Consider the following 22,165-nt stretch of genomic DNA (forward strand, 5'->3'; position numbering starts at 1 on the left):
TCTCCTAGAATAATTCCAAAAAGGTATCAATTGGAAGAAGCTTGAGCAGTGATCTGGAAAAGATATGTTGCATAGGTTCAAGTAGTCTCTTCACTGCCTTGCTGACAGTGTTATCTCCACTGGTTAAAACCATCACTCCTATCCTAATCAGAGTTTGCAAACTACAGTGGTGCCTCGCAAGACAAAAAGAATCCGTTCTGTGATTCTCTTCGTCTAGCGGTTTTTTCGTCTTGCGAAGCATTGAAGGATTAGCGCTATTAGCGGCTTTTAGCGGCTTATCTGCTGATCGGATCAGCTGATAAGCGGCTTAGCGGCTTAGAAAAGGGGGGGGAAAGGAAAAAAACCAGCAGGAACTCGCAAGACATTGTCGTCTTGCGAAGCAAGCCCATAGGAAAATCGTCTTGCGAAGCACCTCCCAAACGGAAAACTCTTTCGTCTAGCGAGTTTTCCGTCTTGCGAGGCATTCGTCTTGCGGGGCACCACTGTAGCTTCAACCATAGTTTCAAAGTCTGAATGATATGGAAACTTTGATAAGCGGTAGTGCCACTTGTTAAATGAATGACAGCTCTGAATGTCTGGGTTTTAGCTCGTCATTTAAAAAAACAACCAGTGGAACCTGCAGCAAAAGCTAGCAATGTATCCTCCTGCACAAAATGAGTTCTCCTGTCTCATAATGCCATGCACACTTAACAAGATCGCATCAGACTTTATTTTAGATTGGACAAGTGTTCCTTGCAGACCAATATTTTTAAAAAAACATAACCTAACCACCACAGGGTTCCATCTTCGACTGAGATTTCTGCAAAGCTTCACATTGCCCAGCCTGAAAATGACACTGCTGTTCCATCGTTGAACATTTATTCATCTTCAGATTGCAAATATGAAGTAAGTAAAAGCCTATATGAAGTAAGTATAAAAAAGAGTTACATTTCCCCAACTTCCCTTCAAAACAAGGGTGCCCATTTTCTGTATTGTAGTAAAAGACAGTCAGTAGAAGCCTTTTGATGCACAACTGAAATAAAGTTCCTTTGTTTGTGTTGCAGCCAGCTGATGTTTGTTATATGTCAGAGTAGGAGAGGGCCTTCTTGGTAATGGCACCCCAGTTTTGGAATTCTTTATTTCCCCTGGTCTTTGCTCAGTAATTAGTGCCTAGGCCTGTTCAGTGTTTCCTTATGATTGCAAACGGACTGCCTTGTTTTACCAGATATAGTTGCATCATTTTACATGGATCCGAATTTTAAATTGTAACCCGCTCTGGGATTGCTTTGCAGTGAAGTGCGGGTAATGAAATATTTTAAATAATCGAGCTTTCACCTTTTGTGAAATGAGCATTTTAATAGTGCTGTATTTATTTATTTTCCACTAAAATGAACATTTTGCTATTGTTAGTAATTCTGAGGATAAAAAATAACAAAAAATAAAATATAGTTGCCTGTCATTTAAAAAAAACATAAAATGACACATAACTAGGTGACACTTAACAAAGGCCTGGGCAAACATTCTGTGCTGGGGAAAAATCTTACCATGGTACTGAAAAGGCATAATAATTGTACTAAGTGGACTTTGCTGGGAGGGACATTTCTACACGCACAATGCTGATAATCCCCCACCAGACCTCAGATAATTGGGCACAAACATGTGGTAACTGGGCAAGCCTTCAGGTTCCTGAGTCCTAAACTGTTTAGGTCTTACTTAATTAATTAATTTTATAATGAATGATTTTAGAATGTTGTTTATGCTGTACTTTTGTACTGTTTTATTGTTGTTAGCCGCCCTGAGCCCTGGGCGGGATATAAATAAATTTTATTATTTTTATTATTATTATTATTATTATTATTATTATTATTATTATTATTATTATTACCCATGAACACAATTAGTTTGAATTATGCTTGGAAATGGATTGGCAGTTGGTGTATGTTATGTTTAAGAACTAACAAAATATGATCTTGATGGTCAGTCCACATAGGAGCTTAGCATCTGTATTTTAAGTTTCCAAACAGTCTTCCAAGGCAGAACAATACATTGCAGCAGCCTGATCCGGAGCGGAGCCCATAAGAGCATGGGTCCCTGTGGACCAACAGTCAGTGTCTAGGAGGGATTGCAGTTGGTTCACCAGCTGAAAATAATGCAAGGCACTTCATACAAACCAAGGCTTTTTGGGCCTCCAGGGACGCTGCTGGATTGTTAAACTGCACACCTTATTTTATCATAGTAACTGAGAGTATTCTGATTATTTTGCTCTTATGCTATATTATTGTTTTGTGTAAAAAAAAAACACCTACCTTTTAAAATGTGTGTTGCAACTAGGTAACCATCAAGACCTCTTTTCTGCAAGTCCTTGGTCAGGTAAGAAAGTTTTGTTTCACTTAACCTTAAGCTGATAATGCGTAAAGATAACAAAACAATGATAACGTACCTTGATCTGATAAAATGTATTCCGTGAGTGTAGCATGCATCTGTAACAATAGGGTGTAGTTCATAAAAGATAGTCCCAACTGTTCTAACGGATGCCTCCCCAGAATAGGGGTGTGGTGTCTACATTGCCAAATAATTCCCATCCATGGAGCCTGGTGGGTCGGGTTGGATGGGTGGAAGCAGAAAATGCTATGTTCATAAGAGGTCCAGTTATTGCATGTGTTTACAGGTTTCCTGCCGCCAGGCAATTCCATCCACGCATCACGTCAAGAACAAACAGTACTGTCTACATCTGTGGGAATTTCTTGGGAAGTTATTTCTTGGGAAGCAAGAAATAACTTGAATGTAGACCAAACAAATGACTTGCTCAAGGCCATATGCTCAATTCAGTTCCCAGAACATCAGACCGCACCTCTCAGCCAGCGCTTGCTGCTACTGCACTGTGCTTTTTTTAAAAGAAGACAAAGCAGTTATGAAAAATCAGAAGCAGACTGAAAAGCTTTAAATAGCTGTCTCTAAAGCAGGGCAGGTGGGACATGGGTGGGGCTGTGGGTTAAACCACAGAGCCTAGGACTTGCCGATCAGAAGGTCGGCGGTTCGAATCCCTGGAACAGGGTGAGCTCCCGTTTCTCGGTCCCAGCTCCTGCCAACCTAGCAGTTCGAAAGCACATCAAAGTGCCAGTAGATAAATAGGTACCGCTCCGGCGGGAAGGTAAACGGCATTTCCATGCGCTGCTCTGGTTCACCAGAAGCGGCTTAGTCATGCTGGCCACATGACCCAGAAGCTGTACGCCGGCTCCCTTGGACAATAAAGCGAGATGAGCACCGCAACCCCAGAGTCGGCCACAACTGGACCTCATGCTCAGGGGTCCCTTTACCTTTTTTAAAGCAGGGCAAGTCAGCAACAGAATAGCAAATGAAACTTATTTGTGCAAATTCAGTTTTGCTTAAATCCTATAAACTTAAACCAGGTCAAAACAGCTTGTCATGCTTCAGACCAGCCATCATTTATTGCGTTGGTAATTTATTTTTTTGCCGCCTCCCTTAGATGGGTAAACAACCAGCAAGTCAGAACACATGTTGGTGGATCACAAGATAATTCAGGCCTGATTTGCCCTGGTGGCAAGAGCTACAGTTCTGATTTTAAAGTGGCCATCTTTAATCACAGTCTGAAACTTGATTGTGCTAAATTTGAAGCCCTGTTCTGTGGTTTGTATGTACAATTATGGGAGCATTGCTGCTTTCACATCCTTACCCCTTCATGCTAATGCTGATGTACTTGATTGCAACTTGAGATTTGAGTAACAGATTGATATGTCTGTGTGCTTTTTCTTGGCACTAGAATGTGTGGTACTCATACCTGTGGAAAAGAAACTGAGCCCATTTTTATCTTGAAAAAAGATACCCTGAGAGCTAGCGTAACATGTTGGTTAAGAATATAAATTGGGAGTTTTTAAAGAAATCTCAGTCCACCCATGAATTTGCTAGGTGGTATTGAGCAAGCCATTTTGTTGTCTCAGCCCTTCCACCTGTTATATAGGCATGTCTCAAAGGTTTTTAATAATTACTCAGATAATGTATGTGAAGTATTTAGAAAAAAGCACTATGTAAGTATTGAATTGTTGTGGTGATATTGAATTGTTGTGGTGATATTTGCATGCTCCATTTTTTCCATAAAACATTCTTGTTTTGTAGGTAATAAGATTCCATGGTGGCACGCTACCCGTGTACATAATTTCTAATATTCTTCTTGCTTACGGAAGACAGTTAAGGTCCCTAATTTCAACAGGTAACATTTCGTGAAAAGATTTTTAAGCGCAGGTTTGTTTTTTATTATAAAACTAGAAAACAGAGTTTCATTGTACATTTCATTTGTAGTTCAGCAATCGTTTTGTTATCTTTTTTAAAAAAGATGCTGAGATTTGTTGTAAAGTGGTTGATAATCACATAGATACTGATAGGAATCTGGGGAGGGAAGCTATTAACTGGCAAGAATAAACATTAGTTATTGTATAGCTTATCGACTTGAATGTATATTAAAGCAAACTCTTTACAATGCTAAGTAGCACTTTTAAAAGTCAGTACATTTTTAAAGCTTGAGTTATATTTGATTTCTCAAATCATTAGGGAAATATCCGCCAAGTTATTTGCCCTTTAGGCCAGGAGCTTCATTTTGGTCAGACTTGCAAGCTGGGGGGAAAACACATTTAAATATATCCATATTTGAGAATTCTGTGTCACAAATATTCAGTGTCTAAAACTGAATACAACTATTACTGTAAATAATTTCTGTCGGTCTGTTTCCCCATACCACCTGTGCATTAGTAATGACATCATATGACAAATAGAAGTTTTACTGCAGTGGAATTAGCATTTAACAATGGTTATAATATATCCTGAAATTTTGAAACATTTATGATTTTTCTGTTAATATTTTAATTTACTGGCCACATCTGATTCTTGATATACATTTTTCTTGTTCTAGGTCATTGCACAGATTTTGTACCAGCACTTACTAAAGCAGCCAGGCCCTATAAAGTAGAACCAATAGTGAATATTGTTAAATTCTTGTTGGGGTAAGTTCCTTGCTTGTATATTTTTCCACTACACCATGGAATTCTTCATGCAGCGATAAAGGTCCTCATCAGTAACATACATACTAAAAAAAAAAGCATTTGAAATTAGGATTAATTATAATTTTTTGATAAGCAAGTAAAGCAAACAACTATAATCTTGTGTTTTCTCTCCCCCACAGGCTTAACTGGCTTAAAGGAATCTGGGATATATTATCCTTGCCAGAATTGGATGCTGTTACACCGAACAACCAGAATTTGTGGTTTCCTTTTGTATCTCTAATCCTCTTTATGTTTGGGACCGGCATAGCCTATTGGTGTGGCAAACTCTTCAGTTCATTTCTAAGGATCTCATCCTCATTGCATGTAGCTTTGGCCAGGTAAAAAAAACACCAACTGCTCTTATTTTATGTAGGTGAAATGATAAAAGATGAAAATATAGTGCCTACCTATTAAACAGTGAAAATAAAAAAAATCCTTCCAGTAGCACCTTAAAGACCAACTAAGTTAGTTCTTGGTATGAGCGTTCGTGTGCATGCACACTTCTTCAGATACCACGAAAGCTCATACCAAGAACTAACTTAGTTGGTCTTTAAGGTGCTACTGGAAGGAATTTTTTTTATTTTGACTATGGCAGACCAACACGGCTACCTATCTGTAACTGTATTAAACAGTGATTATACTAAACCTGGGGATAGTTCTTAACTAGCTGAGAGAATGGGTTAACTTTCATGAGGACTGTAGTACATTGTACAATATTTTACTAGCTTTTAGTGGCATCTTTGTGAGATGGTGGCTGTAAGGGCAATTTGGTTAACTTGCATTTAAAGAGAGGTTTTTCTGCATAAGGTAGAACCTTATCACATTCTACCAAAGGATACTAAATGGTCAGAGGTAATAGGGTTAATAGTTGGGTCACTTGTTTAGTCCAGGACATCATTCACAAACTGACCCTTGCCAGTTTGTAATTTTCCTTTCCAGTTGAAATGCCATTCTTTTTCAATCAAATTCTGAACAGGGCATAAAAGCTTTTTTATTTCATGAAGGAATAAACCATTTGTTGCATTTCTGTTCTAGTTCTGCGGTGGTTTTCTTCCATTTTTGTTCCTTGGCCTAATCATATCAGATTGCGTTTATTATCCTTTTTTTTTTTAAGGTTAGATAGGATAGATATCATTTGTGGGCTTAAGGAGGTCTTTGATTTTACTTTCAATTTTAGTTCTTGGAAATTGGAGCAAGTTTCTGCACTTATACTTATTGTACCCGGCAGAATGAAACATACAGCTGCCAAAATCCATGGCCCTTGACTTGATTAAACTTGATTTTTCCTTTTTCTTTCCATCAAATTACTCTTTTTAAATTCTTGGATTGTACGGTTGATCTTTCTATTTAGGACTCCTCTTTTTCAAAGTAACTTTGCTCATCTTATCCGGGCAAAGTAAAAAGTAATCACACTTTAATTTAGACTTTGACCCAGAAAGCCACAGAATGCTTGATTCCTATCTCAGGGTTTGTCCAAGAAACATTTTTTTTTCCTAGAAACTCCCCCCCCCCCAGAAGCTAAACCATTCCAGTGTGTTTGTGCTGTTATAATTCTGTAGTACTAACATCTGCTTTGGGAAATATACATAATTGAAAAACAGACTGGATTCACTAAACTTCAATGTACAAAAGAGATATTTGGTAATACTGTAACTCCTTTTCCTGAAAGGTGAAATGTTTATTTGCATGTTTAGGGGTAACATTATTTTCAGAAAACCAGGATGTGGCATCTTTAAGTAGTATTCATAAATACCAAAACTGTTAGTTTAAAAAAGAAATGGAAGGGAAAGAACACGAAAAACAGCAAATTCGGGACTCGTGTGAAATGAATTGACCCTCATAGTTAAGGATTTTGGTAAGCCTCCTGACGCAGCTGCATTATAGATGTAGTGCCAGAGTGAAATTGTAACTTTTCCCTACGGACACAAGGACACCCTCTGAAGGGCAATGTGTACCTCCTTTAGCTTGAGCCAGGAAAATGTCTATCGCATAGGTTCTAAACTTTGGTTAGCACAAATCGTAGTTTGGCAAGGTGTCTGAACTGACCCATTATACTATATACATGATTAATGTTTGGCTGCTCAGGGTGTGGGGGATTCCCTGGTCCTGAATGGGGTAACTGTGCCCCTGAAGGACCAGGGGTGCAGCCTGGGAGTCATTTTGGAATCACAGCTGTCCATGGAGGCGCAGGTTAATTCTGTGTCCAGGGCAGCTGTTTATCAGCTCCATCTGGTACGCAGGCTAAGACCCTACCTGCCCGCAGACTGTCTCGCCAGAGTGGTGCATGCTCTAGTTATCTCCCGCTTGGACTACTGCAACGCGCTCTACATGGGGCTACCTTTGAAGGTGACCCGGAAACTGCAATTAATCCAGAATGTGGCAGGTAGACTGGTGACTAGGACTGGCCGCCGGGACCACATAACACCGGTCCTGAGAGGTCTGCATTGGCTCCCAGTATGTTTCCGAGCACAATTCAAAGTGTTGGTGCTGACCTTTAAAGCCCTAAATGGCCTCGGTCCTGTATACCTGAAGGAGCGTCTCCACTCCCATTGTTCAGCCCGGATACTGAGATCCATCACCGAGGGCCTTCTGGCGGTTCCCTCACTGCAAGAAGTGAGGTTACAGGGAACCAGACAGAGGGCCTTCTCGGTAGTGGCGCCCGCCCTGTGGAACGCCCTCCCTTCAGATGGGGAAACTCAGCCAGATGGGCGGGGTATAAATAATAAATTATTATTATTATTATTATTATTATTATTATTATTATTATTATTATTAGAATTATTAGAATTAAATTATGACTGTTTGCATTTGCCAGACACTCTCGGCTTCCACCAGAGCCCAGTTTGATTACGCGAAGAACGTTGTGCGTAGCTGTTTGCATGTTTTTCCTTAGCTGGACTACATGTGGAGCGTTGGCTATATTAATGACATATGCTCATTACACCTTCAAGGTATTTAACCAGCCTGTGGCAAATACAGTATGTGAATAAAATGCTTTTAAAGTTTTTTAATCATGGGTTGGTTTGGGCAGTCTTCTCATGGCTTTGGTGCCAAGTGTGATGTGGCGTGGAAAATGAGAGGAAAAGATGGCGCTTGCCTGCCTCCAAGTCATCCAGCTATCCCTGTTTTTGGTGCACATAAAATCCAATATTTTGCTCAGATTTCTTGATTGAATACTTTTTTTACTGTTACCGCCCCCTTGGCCTTCTGTGCCAACTGAAAACCTACTTCAGATGGTTGGGGAACCCTTCAGAACAACATGGAAGGTGGCACTGGGGCTGGGAGTGCAAGTCCAGGTTTCAAACCTCGTCTTTCTCAAGTTGCCCTATCCTCGTAGTTTGAAAGAACGAGAAAGGAATTATGTTTTACAGTGGTACCTCGGGTTACATACACTTCAGGTTACATACGCTTCAGGTTACAGACTCCACTAACCCAGAAATAGTGCTTCAGGTTAAGAACTTTGCTTCAGGATGAGAACAGAAATCGTGCTCCAGTGGCGCAGCAGCAGCAGGAGGCACCATTAGCTAAAGTGGTGCTTCAGGTTAAGAACAGTTTCAGGTTAAGTACGGACCTCCGGAACGAATTAAGTACTTAACCCGAGGTACCACTGTAGTTGGATTATGCAGAATTGGCAAAGTGGACAGCTAAAATAAGAGAACCCTAGTGACAAAGGTTTTGTGGAAGAGTGGAAACCCTTTTCAGATTATTTCAAGAAATATTATTATATGATGGACACGCGAGCAGGATTGGGACTATGAGCAACAGAAGAGAGTAAAGATAACAGTAGTTTTGTTAAGGGTTAAGAGATAGAAGAAATGGTGTGACAGAGGAGACACCATGGAGAAGGGGGTGGGAAGTAAAAGGAAAAAAGTTTTTATTATGTACTGAAATGTATGTGTGAAATTTTTGGAAACTTAATTAAAAAACTTTAAAAAGGGAATTATGTTTTAGTCTCGGTGATGAAGATAAGTTGCACTTACAAGTTGATACACTGCAATTCAAAAAGACTTTTTATTTTTTTTACAGGTTATTAAACTGCATTCAAATGTCAGAACAGAACTAAGTGTCCTTGATACGGTAGGTTTGCTCAGTTACCAATTTAAAACATTGGAAGTTAATTTAAACCAACAGTAAAAGAAACTTAAAAACATCTCAAAATTTACACGTCTGGGTAGGCTTGCCTAAACAAAAATAGTTTTGGCATTTAATGTTTTCAAATGTTTGTGTTCCCCCTCTTCTACCTTTTGTTCCCTTTGTGCTTTGCCTTTTGTCTGGTACACCACTAGGGAGTGGGCATTCAGGAAATATTGGTGTGTTCCCCCAAGGACCTGCAATGATGGCTGCACTGGCATCATGGCAGCATTGGGAAAGGATAGGGCAATAGTATATCTTGGCTACATTGCTACTCAAGCCAGCGTAGTGTAGGGTCTCCCAAACTTGGGTCTCTAGCTGTTTTTGGACTACAACTCCCATCATGCCTAAGCTAGCAGGACCAGTGGTCAGGATTGATAGGGATTGTAGGCCAAAAACAGCTGGAGAGGCCCAAGTTTGAGGAACCCTGGTGTAGTTGTTAGAGTTCTGGATTAGGACTTGGGAGACCAGGGTTGAAAACCTGAGTCAACCATGAAGCCCACTGGGTGACTTTTGGCCGGCGGGTCTCTCCCAGCCTCACAGAGTTGTTGGTGAGGGTGAAACGGAGACATGGAGAGTACCTATCCTACCTTGAGCTCCTTGGAGAAAGAGGTGGATTATAAATTAAATAAATAGCACTACAGCGGTACCTCAAGTTACATACGCTTCAGGTTACAGACTCCGCTAACCCAGAAATAGTACCTTGGGTTAAGAACTTTGCTTCAGGATGAGAAATCGGGCTCCGGCGGCACGGCAGCAGCAGGAGGCCCCATTAGCTAAAGTGGTGCTTCAGGTAAAGAACAGTTTCAGGTTAAGAACAGACCTCCGGAACGAATTAAGTAGTTAACCTGAGGTACCACTGTACTTGATTTTTTTTTTTTACCTTCCCCATGAAGCACTTTTAAGCTCACCGCTAAACTTTTTATCAACCTATTAATGCCTACGCTAATATTTTATAGTGCCCAAAGAACTCGGAACAAAGCTCCGCTTGTTCCAAAAGAGAAACGGAAGAGAGCTGTGCATCATCAGCAGATGGCCTTTCAGAAGCAGCAGCAGCAGCAACATCATCACCACCTACGGGCAGCGCAGCCGTTGACAGCGTTGAAGACAGTCTTAAGATGCATGTCACCGTTCTCAACTTGCTCACGTTGATTGTGCTGCTCAGTTGCCCGTCTTTAATTTACTGGCTGAAAAATCTCAGGTAACCGCCAGAAGAACTTGCAGGTTTTATACAAGAATCCACGACGGGTTGGCTTCAAACTCAGCTACTCCATCCAAAGGCGTTGATTTTAAAATTGGGGAAGCTCATAGCAGCATCAGTATATGAAGTTTGTTGTATTCTCTTTTACTGTGTTGCATATTGTTTCTTGTTCCGTCCCATGCCGTAATATCTATTTCTTAGAATCATAGAATTAGAATCTTAGAATCATAGAATTGGAAGGAACTTGGAGGGGCATCTAGGCCATGGGTAGGCACACTAAGGCCCGGGGGCCGGATCCAGCACAATCACCTTCTAAATCCGGCCCGCAGACAGTCTGGGAATCAGCGTGTTTTTACTTGAGTAGAATGTGTGCTTTTATTTAAAATGCATCTCTGGGTTATTTGTGGGGCATAGGAATTTGTTCATTTATTTTATTTTTTTCAAAATATTGTCCACGCCCCCCCCAAGGTCTGAGGGACAGTGGACTGGCCCCCTGCTGAAAAAGTTTGCTGACCCCTGATCTAGGCCAACTAAATCATACATGAGAGATGGCCCTCCACCGTCTGCTTTATGTATTATCTACCACTTGTGTCTACAATATTCTGTTGCTGCTACTTTGTGTTTCCCTTGCAAAATTTGATTTTCCGTTTATTACCATGCTCTTTGTTTTTTCTCCCCCAAATAGGTACCATATCAAGCTTGATCCTGATCCATGTAGATCTACTGCTTTTATGCTCATAGCCATTTTGGGTATACTCATGAACGCAAGCACTACAAAAGTTAAAACAAGGTACCTTAGTTCATTATCTTCATTTCCCCCACAGTTTTGTTGTTTGAAGGTGCAGTTTGGGGTGTTTATTTGTGTTTTAAAACCAAACAATCACAATTATTTTAGTCACATACAGGTACAAGCCTTTAAGAGCATCTTCTGCCTGTTCCCACCCTACCCACTATGTATTATCAGGATCACTTAGCAGTGCTTCCCAGACTTGGCCCTCCAGCTGTTTTTGGATTACAGTTCCCATCATCCCTGACCACTGAGTCCTGCTAGCTAGGGACGATGGGAGTTTTGTGTTTTCAAGCTGTTTCCTTACTCTTTACTGTTCGGTGGGTGTGATTCAGAGAGGCTTCTCAAAGTGGGAGTGTCAGGGAAGATGCCTTCTGCCAATTTCACCCCTGCAAGCCCCACATGTTATTATGGGGCATGCACCCCTGACTCTGTAAACCAAAAACAAGCCATGGTTGCAGCTCACCACTTTTTTGGAGTGAGACAAACCACAAGCCTATGTTTGTGCATAATGCTGAGCTGAACTGTGGCAGTGTGGCAACAGCAGGACCCAGGGAAGAGCAAAGAAGCCTTGATTTTCTCTTCAGCACCAAAAGGCTTGCACATTCATGATAAACCATAGTTTGGGTTACTGTTACGTGCCAGGCCCCGAGTGCCCCCCCTACACCCCCATTTTCAGGGGTGATGATGGTTCAGGTCAACGCTTGCCATGTTAAGCCTCCATTTAAATGAGACTGCAATATTCGAAATGTCAGGCTAGGATATGCCAGAAGGTTGGGTGGTTCAGTCCGAGTCTTTCTTTTCTTTTTCGATTTTTTTATGTGTTTATTAAAAGTACATTCAGTGCATGAGAGTAGCCAAGAGGGCAGAAGGGGGGCAGCTGTCCCCCCAATCAATAAAAATACATAGCAAGCTGAGGTTCTGCCCCCTTCTAACAAAAGGCCTGCCCCCCCCGCAACAAAAACCTTGGCTACGCCTGTGATTCTGTGTCTGTTTTCAAGTCTTCAAGTAGTTCATGCAGGTCAGTTACATTCAGTTTGAGACGTTTTGTTATGGGGTTGCTGGGAGACAGAGGGCTGAGGAAATAGGGGGAAAAGAAACTTTCATTTTTTTCACAATATATGAGCAGACCTTTTGTGTCAGCCCCGTGTGGGCAGGTATCTTAATTTTGCTGGCGGAACGAAAGATCAGACAGCCCAGGAGATGGTTGGTTGCAGTGATGGGTTGCAGAGCGCTTTGTTTATGTAATATGCAGAAGTACTAAATACTCCCTGGTATTTCCCTGGGAATATCTGCACTCTTTATTATGCCACACAGCTTGCAGCCTTAATAACGGCAGAATTGTTTTACCTTTTCCCCCCTTTCTCCACAGTAAACTGCTGAAGATGGCTGCACATCTCCCACTTCCTTTGTCTGTCGCCGCTGTGGTGTTTGCACCAATGCACTTAGACAGAATGCCATACTTCGTAATCATTCCCCTTTTTCTTCACGCGTTATGCTGCATTGTGTAAAGACTTTAGTTTACCAAAGCACCAAGCACACCAGGGAGGGAGTTGAACCGAGGACAATCCGGGACAACATGAAAATATCATAAACATTATCTTCTGTCCGTGGCAGAAGTGAAAACAATGCTGGGCACATGTTGTGAAGGTTGATCCAGTTAGAAAGCATAGGGTTTTGTACCTTACTGTTAAAAAGAAATCCTTACAGCTCAGTTCTGAATCTGCCTCTGACAATGATGCTTTATTTTTGTGGTGTTTTGGGGTTTTTTAAAAAAACAAATGTGCACTTGTGTGTCCCATATGCTCTTCGGGATTACTGTTGGCAAAATCCAGAACCAATAAGACAATCCGAAAGTTCTTATTCCGTTAAAGGCAGCTGAAGCTATGCTTTGTCCTTCCTTGGGTCTGTACTAAGCTACAATGCTGATGCTGCGCGACTTGGTGACAAATCAAAAACTATTTCACAGCTTCCATGTTTGTGAGATTATTGAAAGTGGTGGTGGCCCAGTACATCGATTTATATTCAACGTAACATAGTTTACTAAGTACCATATTTTTTGCTCTATAACAGTGTTCCCTAAGCTTGGGTCTCCAGCTGTTTTTGGACTACAATTCCCATCATCCTTGACCACTGGTCTTGCTAGCGAGGGATGATGGGAGTTGTAGTCCAAAAACAGCTGGAGGCCCAAGGTTGGGGAACACTGCTCTATAAGACTCACTTTTTCCCTCCTAAAAAATAAGGGGAAATGTGTGTGCGTCTTATGGAGTGAATGCAGGCTGCGCAGCTATCCCAGAAGCCAGAACAGCAAGAGGGATCGCTGCTTTCGCTGCGCGGCGATCCCTTTTGCTGTTCTGGCTTCTGGGATTCAGAATTTTTCTTGTTTTCCTCCTCCAAAAACTAGGTGCGTCTTGTGGTCTGGTGCGTCATAGAGCGAAAAATACGGTATATCAGCAGATGTGTATGCTCTTTGTACTGTTACACTGCAGTGTGAAGCTCAGGGCAGATTCTCGGGTGACTTTCTGTACATAGAGATTCATGCTAGTGTACATGGAAACATGTAGACAGTTACACGGATACCTACTTTAGCAATACTTTGTGTTGGGAATAGCACACCCATATGAGCTTCCCAGTATGTGCATATGTTCAAGACCAAAATATATATCTGTTCAGCTATTTAAATGTGAGTGTTTTAGTAAGGCATTTCTGGCTTCAGTAATCATCATCACAAATCATACGGCTTCCAACCGAATAAAAACACAGCAAAACATCACACATTAAAATTTCCCGATACAGGACTGCCTTCACATGTCTTCAGAAAGTTGTTTATATAATTTGACATTGATGGGAGCCACTGCTGAGAAGGCCCTGTGCCTGCTTCCCTGTAACTTCATTCCTCACAGTGAGGAACCTCCAGAAGACCCTCGGAGCTGGACCTCAGTTGTCTGGGCTGAACGATGGGGGGTTGTAGACACTCCTTCAGGGCCAAGGCCATTTAGGGCTTTAAAGGTCAGCATCAACACCTTAAATTGTGCTTGGAAGCCAATGTAGAAGCTCAGGTGACTAGGAGATGCTTCCCACATATATAGGCAGTTTCCTTGAAGGGCAATGAAATCCCGTACCATGTAAGCAATTTCTCTGCCTCAAGATCGTATCAGTCGCCCACAATATTAGCTTTAATTCTACTGTATTGAGCTTGTTTTCTCTCGTGCATAACAAAAGGCCCCCAGAAAGCTGTCGGCCTGAAATCTGGACAACCTCCAGTGGTTTCATACAGACATTATTAAAACAAAATGGACCCCTGAGGTACTCGGTGAGATAATGTGTAACTGATAAGTTACTCAACACCATGGCGGTAACGGGAATCACTTGAAGGCAGAACTACACATTGGCACTCCCATCTCAACAAGTAGTCAGTGGATATGAGAAGCAAGTATTTATCTCTATGTACAAAGAAGTTTTAAAAGAATCTGCCTTTGGGCATAACTATTGAGTGGCAAATACTGATCACATATAAAACCATTTATAAAGGAGCAGCACGTTTTCTGGTACCTTCTGGTGAAATGTACAGGGCATTAATCCAACAGCAAACATTGCTCTTCTTGCATTGCACCATCACCTTGGAAAAAAACTGCAGTCATTTTGCAAATGTAGCCACTTAACCTGCAAGCATAGCTGGTCGGCCTACCTGCATAGACACTTGTATATCTCGTTATTTATTTCTGGTGCATCCATTGCCTTGAGACCTGAGTGCTGATCTTACACGATGGCTCGCTTCCTCTCCCTTTTGTAATCGGGGAAGAGAGCCATTCCTCTGAACCAAGTTAACAGTGTACACATGTCTGTCTTACCTTTAACCAGTTTGTACCATTCCTGCCTGAAGTGCCTCAGTTAATTCTGGCTTGTATATATAGATATATATATATTAATCATTCAGTTTTCTTGGATGCAAAACCTCTGGATTTAAAAAGAAATTCTTTTAACTGTAGAACTGGTACCGCAAGCCTGCTAACAAGTTTAGTACTTCAAAGCTGTTGTATGAACCATGAAGAGCTTTATAACTGGAACAAGTATTTTAAAACACTTCATCTAGTTTTATGGTCTCGGTATCTTTACATAATTTTTATCCTATAAAAATTATATCCTTGCTACTCTTAAGAGGTAAGGCCTTCGGGCAAACAGTGCTCTTATTTCTTGAGATCTAATTTCCAGCTGATTACATGGAATTTAACTTGGTGTGCAAGTGACAAAAATTGAGTTGTTGGTGTACTCTGTGTGTGCACCTGTCCCTTGTTAGCTGGGTTGCTTAATAGGCTGTGCCAGGAGTTAATCCTGATTGCTAAGTAGGGCTTCTTGCTTGCCAGTAGCTGGCAATGTGAAGAGAAGCTACAAGGCCTCCTGTGCCTCTTAATAGCTGTATGCTAGGGAGAATTTTGGCAGAGGCTTTTGCTCTCCTGTCAAAGTACTGCTCCGATAGAAAAGACGCTTGCCAAATGTTCCGTTGTACCAAGGGCACCACAGTGCTCTTCAAATTCATGTGTTGGCCTGGGTACTTGGAAGCCTGATGCTTCCAGTCACGATGCTGACAAGAGCTTCTCCTTCATAACAGGTCCAGGTGCTTCTGAATTACCTGGCTTCGCTTCACAACTTTTATGCTGCAGTTGGGGCAGGGGCAAAGCCACGCCCAGTTCCTAATTAGGTCATAATAGCACTGAATATAAGTTCATCTGTGAAATGGGTGAGTTGACTGCTCTTTGAATTAACTTCATATATGCTGTGTGGGTTCTACATAGTTCAGATACGTAAGTCTTTTTAATTACCTTTTCTATGCGAATCAGGACGTTGGTAGTACTGTGGTGTTGCTTTTGCAATTTGGGTCTCTGACGTCGTTTGCCTTTTTTGCACTTGGGACCGTTTTCTCCAACCCATAAATAACACACACGCCCCTTTTTGGCTTTTTCATTTGGAATTGCTGCTCTTCGTGAATTGAAAGACACCCGGTAGCACAAGCCTAGCCAAGGAGTTCAGTGTGGTTTACTCCCAGATAAGTCTGCAGGTGTGCATAAGGCATAGCTGTCAACCGTCTCTTATTTGGTGGAAAAGTCCCTTATCCCAGCGCCGTGTCCTGCTGCTGTCTCTTATTGATGATGTCCCTTAAATTTCCCGGGTTTCAAAGGAAGCAGCTCCTCTCCCTCCCTCCCTGCCGGCCAGGGAGGAGGGAGGCTCCAACCGTGTTGCTTGGCTGCATTGCTCACCCAATAAGGAGTCTCAGAACGACTGGAGAGTGGAGCTTACATGCTTTGTGCTGATCAAATCGGCCGCATTGCCTGGGGACTCGCCTTTGCTCAGCGCTTCCCAGCGGAGAGGTGGCGGTGGTTTTCTTTGCTGCATTCCCTTTGCCGGGTTGCTGCGCTGTAGGAACCACCGCTTGAGGCTTCGTTTGGCTGCTGGTTGACTAAAATCCCTTATTTAGGCCGCTGGTCCCTTATTTTCAAATCTGTAAGTTGACAGCTATGGCATAAGGTTGCTATCCTACGCAGCACTGGGTAGTGAAGGCCTGGACTGGGTGAGTCCTTACGAGGCCACTTAAAGTGGCCTGCCAGTCCCTATCTTCCTTCCCACTGCAGCACATGGCTGAGAGGAGAGCCTTAAATCTCTGCACCAAGCCCAACACTGATTGGGAACGAGTGTGATGCGTGCCTGTATCTACATTTGAATTCTGCTCTCTGTACGTGGCGATACATGTGTAAGTGCAGAGCATGTACTTTGGCAACGGCCACCATTGTTGGCGTGTGGCCCTCAAGAGGGTGGGCCCAACCTTAAAATGGCCCTTGGCCAAAAAAAATCCGCCTCTGTTATACGAGCTACCCAGGGAGTAAGTCCCATGGAACATCACACACTTCTGAGTAGACATGCATAGTGTTGCACTGTGAAAGGAATACGGAAATTCTGCAACTATTTTGTTTAAATGAAAACATCACTGAACTTTAAGCCACATCCAAAGGAGCATGTGTCTGTCTGGTTCCCCCTTGCTGCCGCCATCACTGCAATTTAAGCAAATGCTCCCCTGAAAACATTTGAATTGCTTTTTACACGTCTTACAGATTCAGAAAGCAGTTTGGAGATTATGAACGGTAGCTGCCTAAAGACGAAGTGGTGGGGGTTTATTCCCCCCTTCCCTTTGAACTGTTGGGTATAGGAAGTCAAAAGTACTGGGGATTTTTTTGAGGCCAACCAAGAAGGCCTATCATCCACAACTTTGCATAACTAATTCCTTTGCCCCAAAGAGGTACTTCTTGACTTAGGTTTATCAGAAAACAACCCCTTTTCCCCCACCGCTGCATAGCAACTTGGGAAGAGGCTTTCAAAAATAAGTTTATGGTGGTTTGAAGCCCTGCTGTTCAAAGGAAGGATGCCTGAGTTCTTAAACATTTCCAGAATAGTTCTCTGGATCCTAGCCTAGGAATCTTTTATTATTATTGACCAGATTTGAGAATATTGCTTTGCCATTAGATTATATGCCTCAAAAAATGATTTCTTACCTCCACAAAGAGATGCTATGTATATCTAAGTTCTGATCACAAATTCTGCTCTGGTGCCTGTGAACAAATGTCAGAAGTACATGGAAACCATTTTCTGATGATGAAATCACTTTAAGCAAAGTGATGACTTGCTTGCGCACTTGAACCTCAATGTCATTTTACGATGCGAGCATTTCATAAACTTCAGTTCTTAAGATATGGTGTGTGTGCTCTGTACTATTGGTACAACAATGCTTTGTCTGCTCGCTGCTGTATATGCTATGAACAACTTGAGAACTGTTAGCCACTAAGCAGCCTAAAAAGTTCATTTTGTAATTCATTTATGTTTAATATGATAGATTCTTACTTAGTTTAGTATTAGATTTTTATATCCCTTTTTAGAAAAAATATATATAGCTAGATTGCAACAGGAATTAGCAACCTCTATAATAACACTATAGTTTTCATTTCCTAGAAACTCATGTACTTTACTAAATTACCATCAATTAACATACCTCTGAATATTTTTGCCAATGAACTATGCTTGATAAATGGATCTGTACTTTTGAAGCAATGTGGCACGTGGATTCTTTATTCATCTTTACAAGTGCCTGGTATTTTGATACCAGTCTGTGTAATAAGGATTTACGATAGTTCAGATTATCTACAGGAAAACCTTCCTTAAGAAGCATCTTGTTTATATACTGGATATAGAGTTTTACAGAGCACTTTCACACATACCTACTTAGAGGGATGCTCCATTAAGTTTAATAGAATTTACTCACAAGTGAGCGTCTGTAGGATTTCAGTCTTAGCCCAATTTTACCAAAAGTTTAAATTCAAAATGGCAGCACTTTCCATATCCCAAATAATGCACGTTATATAGGAGCAAATTCTACAGTCTTTCAGTAATGTGTGAGGACTGTATGAAAGCCCAGGTACCCTGAGACCCAATCCATAGAACCGACACATTCAGACGCACTTTTTAAATAGTGGCTCCTTGTACTGTGCATGACATACTACTAAAACCAAGTAGCATTTTCATGCAGAATGGGGAGGAATTTGTAAAGATGGAAAGTCAGAGCTACAGCAGTTGTGTGTGAAGGTCCTGGAGCACACCTTACAAAGCTCTCTCAGTTGTAGTCATTATTCCACCAAAATGAGTTGGCTGTTCATGTATTTAAGCAAGACACAAAGCTTAATTTAAGGAACTCGGCCCAATTATGTGCAGCGCTCTGTAATACAGGCCATTACTTGTTGATGTGACACTTGACGAATTGGCAACCTTGTCTAAAAGAATTTCTTGTTTTAGAATCTCACTAAAATGTCTTAAGAGTTTTACAGTAGGCCTTTGCAACGTGTAACCCGCCAGCCACACATGGCTGCTTTATTAGGAGCTTGCAAAATTTACTGGTTTTGACACCGGCCTTGTGATAGCAAAAAACTGGGGTGGGAGGAAGTAGTAGCAGGAGCAACAACAACTGACAAGCAGTGGCGTATAGGTCTTTGTTGAGTTTGGACCCGTGTTTTGCTCTTAAACTGACAATGCTGATAAACCTAATGCGTTTTGTATGAAGAAATAGCTCCACTTCAGTGTGTGGATTCAGAAGTGAAATAAATATGTGAGAATGCCGTGCAAAACCCTAAAGAGTGAAACCTGACCTGATTTAAATTCCCACTTTTCCAGTCAAGCGCATGCCTTAAATGAACTAATTGCATTTGTAACTATCTGTAGCTCTAGACTGAATTGTTTTGTGCCCAGTGAATGTATTGTGCCACCGTTTGGTAAAAGGAAACAAGGACTTCATCAATGCCCTGATGCATTATCAAAGTTGGGTCACCCTGTTTCAACACTTGGTTATGGGCATGGTCACTACAGTGCACAGACAGACCTACCACGCCCAAAGTGTGTTGTTCCACCAGTGGGTTTTTCTGTAGATGGAGTCAATCCATACATGTATTTCATGGTATGTGCAAATTTGCTCCTCCCCCCCAACATTGAAAACATTGACGGCTAACATAAACAGGAGGTCTGTGTTTATATCTGAAAGGCACAGGTCTCTCGAGGGAAGCAGTTAAACTTCTGAGTCAGTATTGCACAAAAGATGTGTTCCGTTATCACAGTGAGCTGTGGTTTATTGTGAAATGAACAAGCCCAGGCAAGTCTTTGGCTCCTATCGCCCTCCTTTAGTGCAGTCACAAGTAGGTGAATGAAAGCTTTGTCCAAATCCAACAAACCAGTTAATCTTAACAATGCTTTGTTTGCAAATACCGTATTTTTTGCTCTATAAGACTCACTTTTCCCCTCCTAAAAAGTAAGGGGAAATGTGTGTGTGTCTTATGGAGCGAATGCAGGCTGTGCAGCTATCACAGAAGCCAGAACACCAAGAGGGATTGCTGCTTTCACTGCGCAGCGATCCCTCTCGCTGTTCTGGCTTCTGAGATTCAGAATATTTTTTTTTCTTGTTTTCCTCCTCCAAAAACTAGGTGCGTCTTGTGGTCTGGTGCGTCTTATAGATTGAAAAATACGGTAAATCAGCTTCGTGGCACATGGGTTGAAGTTGGCCTGTTTAAGCCATAGCTTAAGCTCCTCCTAGTTTGCTGGGTTCAGATGAGATCGTAAACTGCAGTTTATCAAAAACGAACACAAAGGCTTCCTCAGCTGCGCCAGAAGGGGAAAAGAGCCCACGGCTAATTATTTCTATACTGTCTTTCAATCAATAATAAAACAGTTCAAGTGCCAATACAAAAAGAAAAGCGTAAAACAGGACTAAAATTGCATCTTATAAGTTCTGAAAGTAAGAAGGCCTTTGCTTGTTGCCAAATGGACAATGAAGTAGGTGAACCTCTGAGGAGAGCATTCCTCACTGAGGGGAACCTCACTGAGATTGCCCACCTCAGATGGCATGGCCATCTACACGATTGTTGCCAAATACTGCTTTAAAATCTTATGTTTAACCTTTCAAGTTCTTCACAAACTTCGTTAACAGCTGTGTTTTGGGGGGAAATTGGGGTGTATTTTTAAAACCCTCTTATTGCAAATAGTTCCTAAAGTTTAAATGCAAAGTGTTGGATTCTTCTTCATCTGTCTGCTTCCAACATTTCTTTAAAATACTAAGCTTATTTATTCTCTTCATTTGTCTGTTTTTTCTATAAAACAATCCCTTTTCATTTTTTCAAGGACTCCTCTTCTAAGCATCTTTTTTAAAGTAGATACTTACTAAAGATGTGTGTGTTCATTCTTATATCTGAAATAATTAAAAGAAATGAATGGAACAACAACAACAACAAACACTTCTGCCAAACTATAATATCATTCCATTTTATTAACTTGATAATTTTCAATACAAGAATGAATTAAAGATGTATGGTTACTGAGTGGAGTATCCAGGAAAGAGTTGTGGAAGAGATGATCTTGAAACATTTTGATGATAATTTCAGTTTTAAAAAGCTGACGTGATTGTTTTCAAAATTATTTTTCCATACAATTTAAAGACAATCATTGGCTTGGAAGCAGCAGTGTTCTTGTGTGACCAATGGTGTTTTCTACTTGTGTAAGATCCAAGCTCCATTCCACGCCTCCAAATTTCTTCCAGTTCCTCCGCTCTGCAGTCAGCCTTGCGCTGCATCCCACACGATTGTGTGGCATCTCTCATGCTCTACTTAACATGGTCGGAGTGACCTGGGGGAACAGGTCAACCCCAGTATGCAGTGTAGGATTTGAAACTGGTGGGGATATCAAAGCAGTGTGATTTTGCAAATTTATATTGGGAGTGGGGGGGTTGGTATGAATGTTGATGGAATTGGGCATAGGGACGATCAGTTTGACTGATGTGCGCACGACTCTGTTGATGAACCTACATGAAATGGTAATGAGCACCTTTTGCACTAGTGGAAAACTGCGCATGCGCTTTGACACTGATTTGGGGAGTGAACCATTCATGCGTTCCATAACAGGCTTACTTCTACTGTGTACATAAACATTCATTTTTTAAGATGTGCATACATTATACAAAATTTTGAACAATCTATTATGACAAAACATTCATGCTCTCTTTGTACTGTATAGTGATACTTGTCATAAATTATACTGTTTTTATTTGAAAAGTGTCATTCAACTGACCATATGCTGTCGTCTGAATATTATTGACTGTATTTCTACTTTGCTCAAGTGCTTTTGGGTATCATAATGTACATTTTTTGCCTTCAGTCTTTGCTCAGGTACTTTGTATTGGAGCATTTGGGTGCTTTTCTTTTTCTCATATGTGGTATTTTGTGTCACGAGGAAATAAAATACCGAAAAGGAAAGAAGTGTGTTAACAGCATTGTTAAGCTATTTTATTTATAAGTTTCTATAGCACACCATAAGCAAAGCATCTAGTTGGGGAACACAGCACATTCATAAAACAGCATGCAAATATTTAATCAGCATTTAGACAGTATTACACAGTAACAGATAATTGAGCCATGCAATACGATTGCATCTTACGTG

General features: G+C 41.3%; 1 protein-coding gene across 1 annotated transcript in view; it reads left to right on the plus strand.

Moving 5' to 3' along the window:
* The window catches only part of PGAP1 (post-GPI attachment to proteins inositol deacylase 1), a 58,437-nt gene extending 36,444 nt beyond the window's left edge, over positions 1 to 21,993 (plus strand). The window contains exons 18-28 of the mRNA XM_083467955.1: positions 777 to 885; positions 2,311 to 2,349; positions 4,114 to 4,207; positions 4,904 to 4,994; positions 5,174 to 5,371; positions 7,849 to 7,984; positions 9,060 to 9,110; positions 10,124 to 10,365; positions 11,051 to 11,155; positions 12,525 to 13,224; positions 13,368 to 21,993. Coding sequence (XP_083324081.1) covers positions 777 to 885; positions 2,311 to 2,349; positions 4,114 to 4,207; positions 4,904 to 4,994; positions 5,174 to 5,371; positions 7,849 to 7,984; positions 9,060 to 9,110; positions 10,124 to 10,365; positions 11,051 to 11,155; positions 12,525 to 12,663 — 1,204 coding nt within the window. The 3' untranslated portion in view covers positions 12,664 to 13,224; positions 13,368 to 21,993. The remainder of the gene's footprint in view (positions 1 to 776; positions 886 to 2,310; positions 2,350 to 4,113; positions 4,208 to 4,903; positions 4,995 to 5,173; positions 5,372 to 7,848; positions 7,985 to 9,059; positions 9,111 to 10,123; positions 10,366 to 11,050; positions 11,156 to 12,524; positions 13,225 to 13,367) is intronic.
* The last annotated feature ends 172 nt before the right edge of the window (positions 21,994 to 22,165 follow it).

This window comes from Podarcis liolepis (genome assembly GCF_965112155.1).
Source record: "Podarcis liolepis genome assembly, chromosome: 1".
NCBI lineage: Eukaryota > Metazoa > Chordata > Lepidosauria > Squamata > Lacertidae > Podarcis > Podarcis liolepis.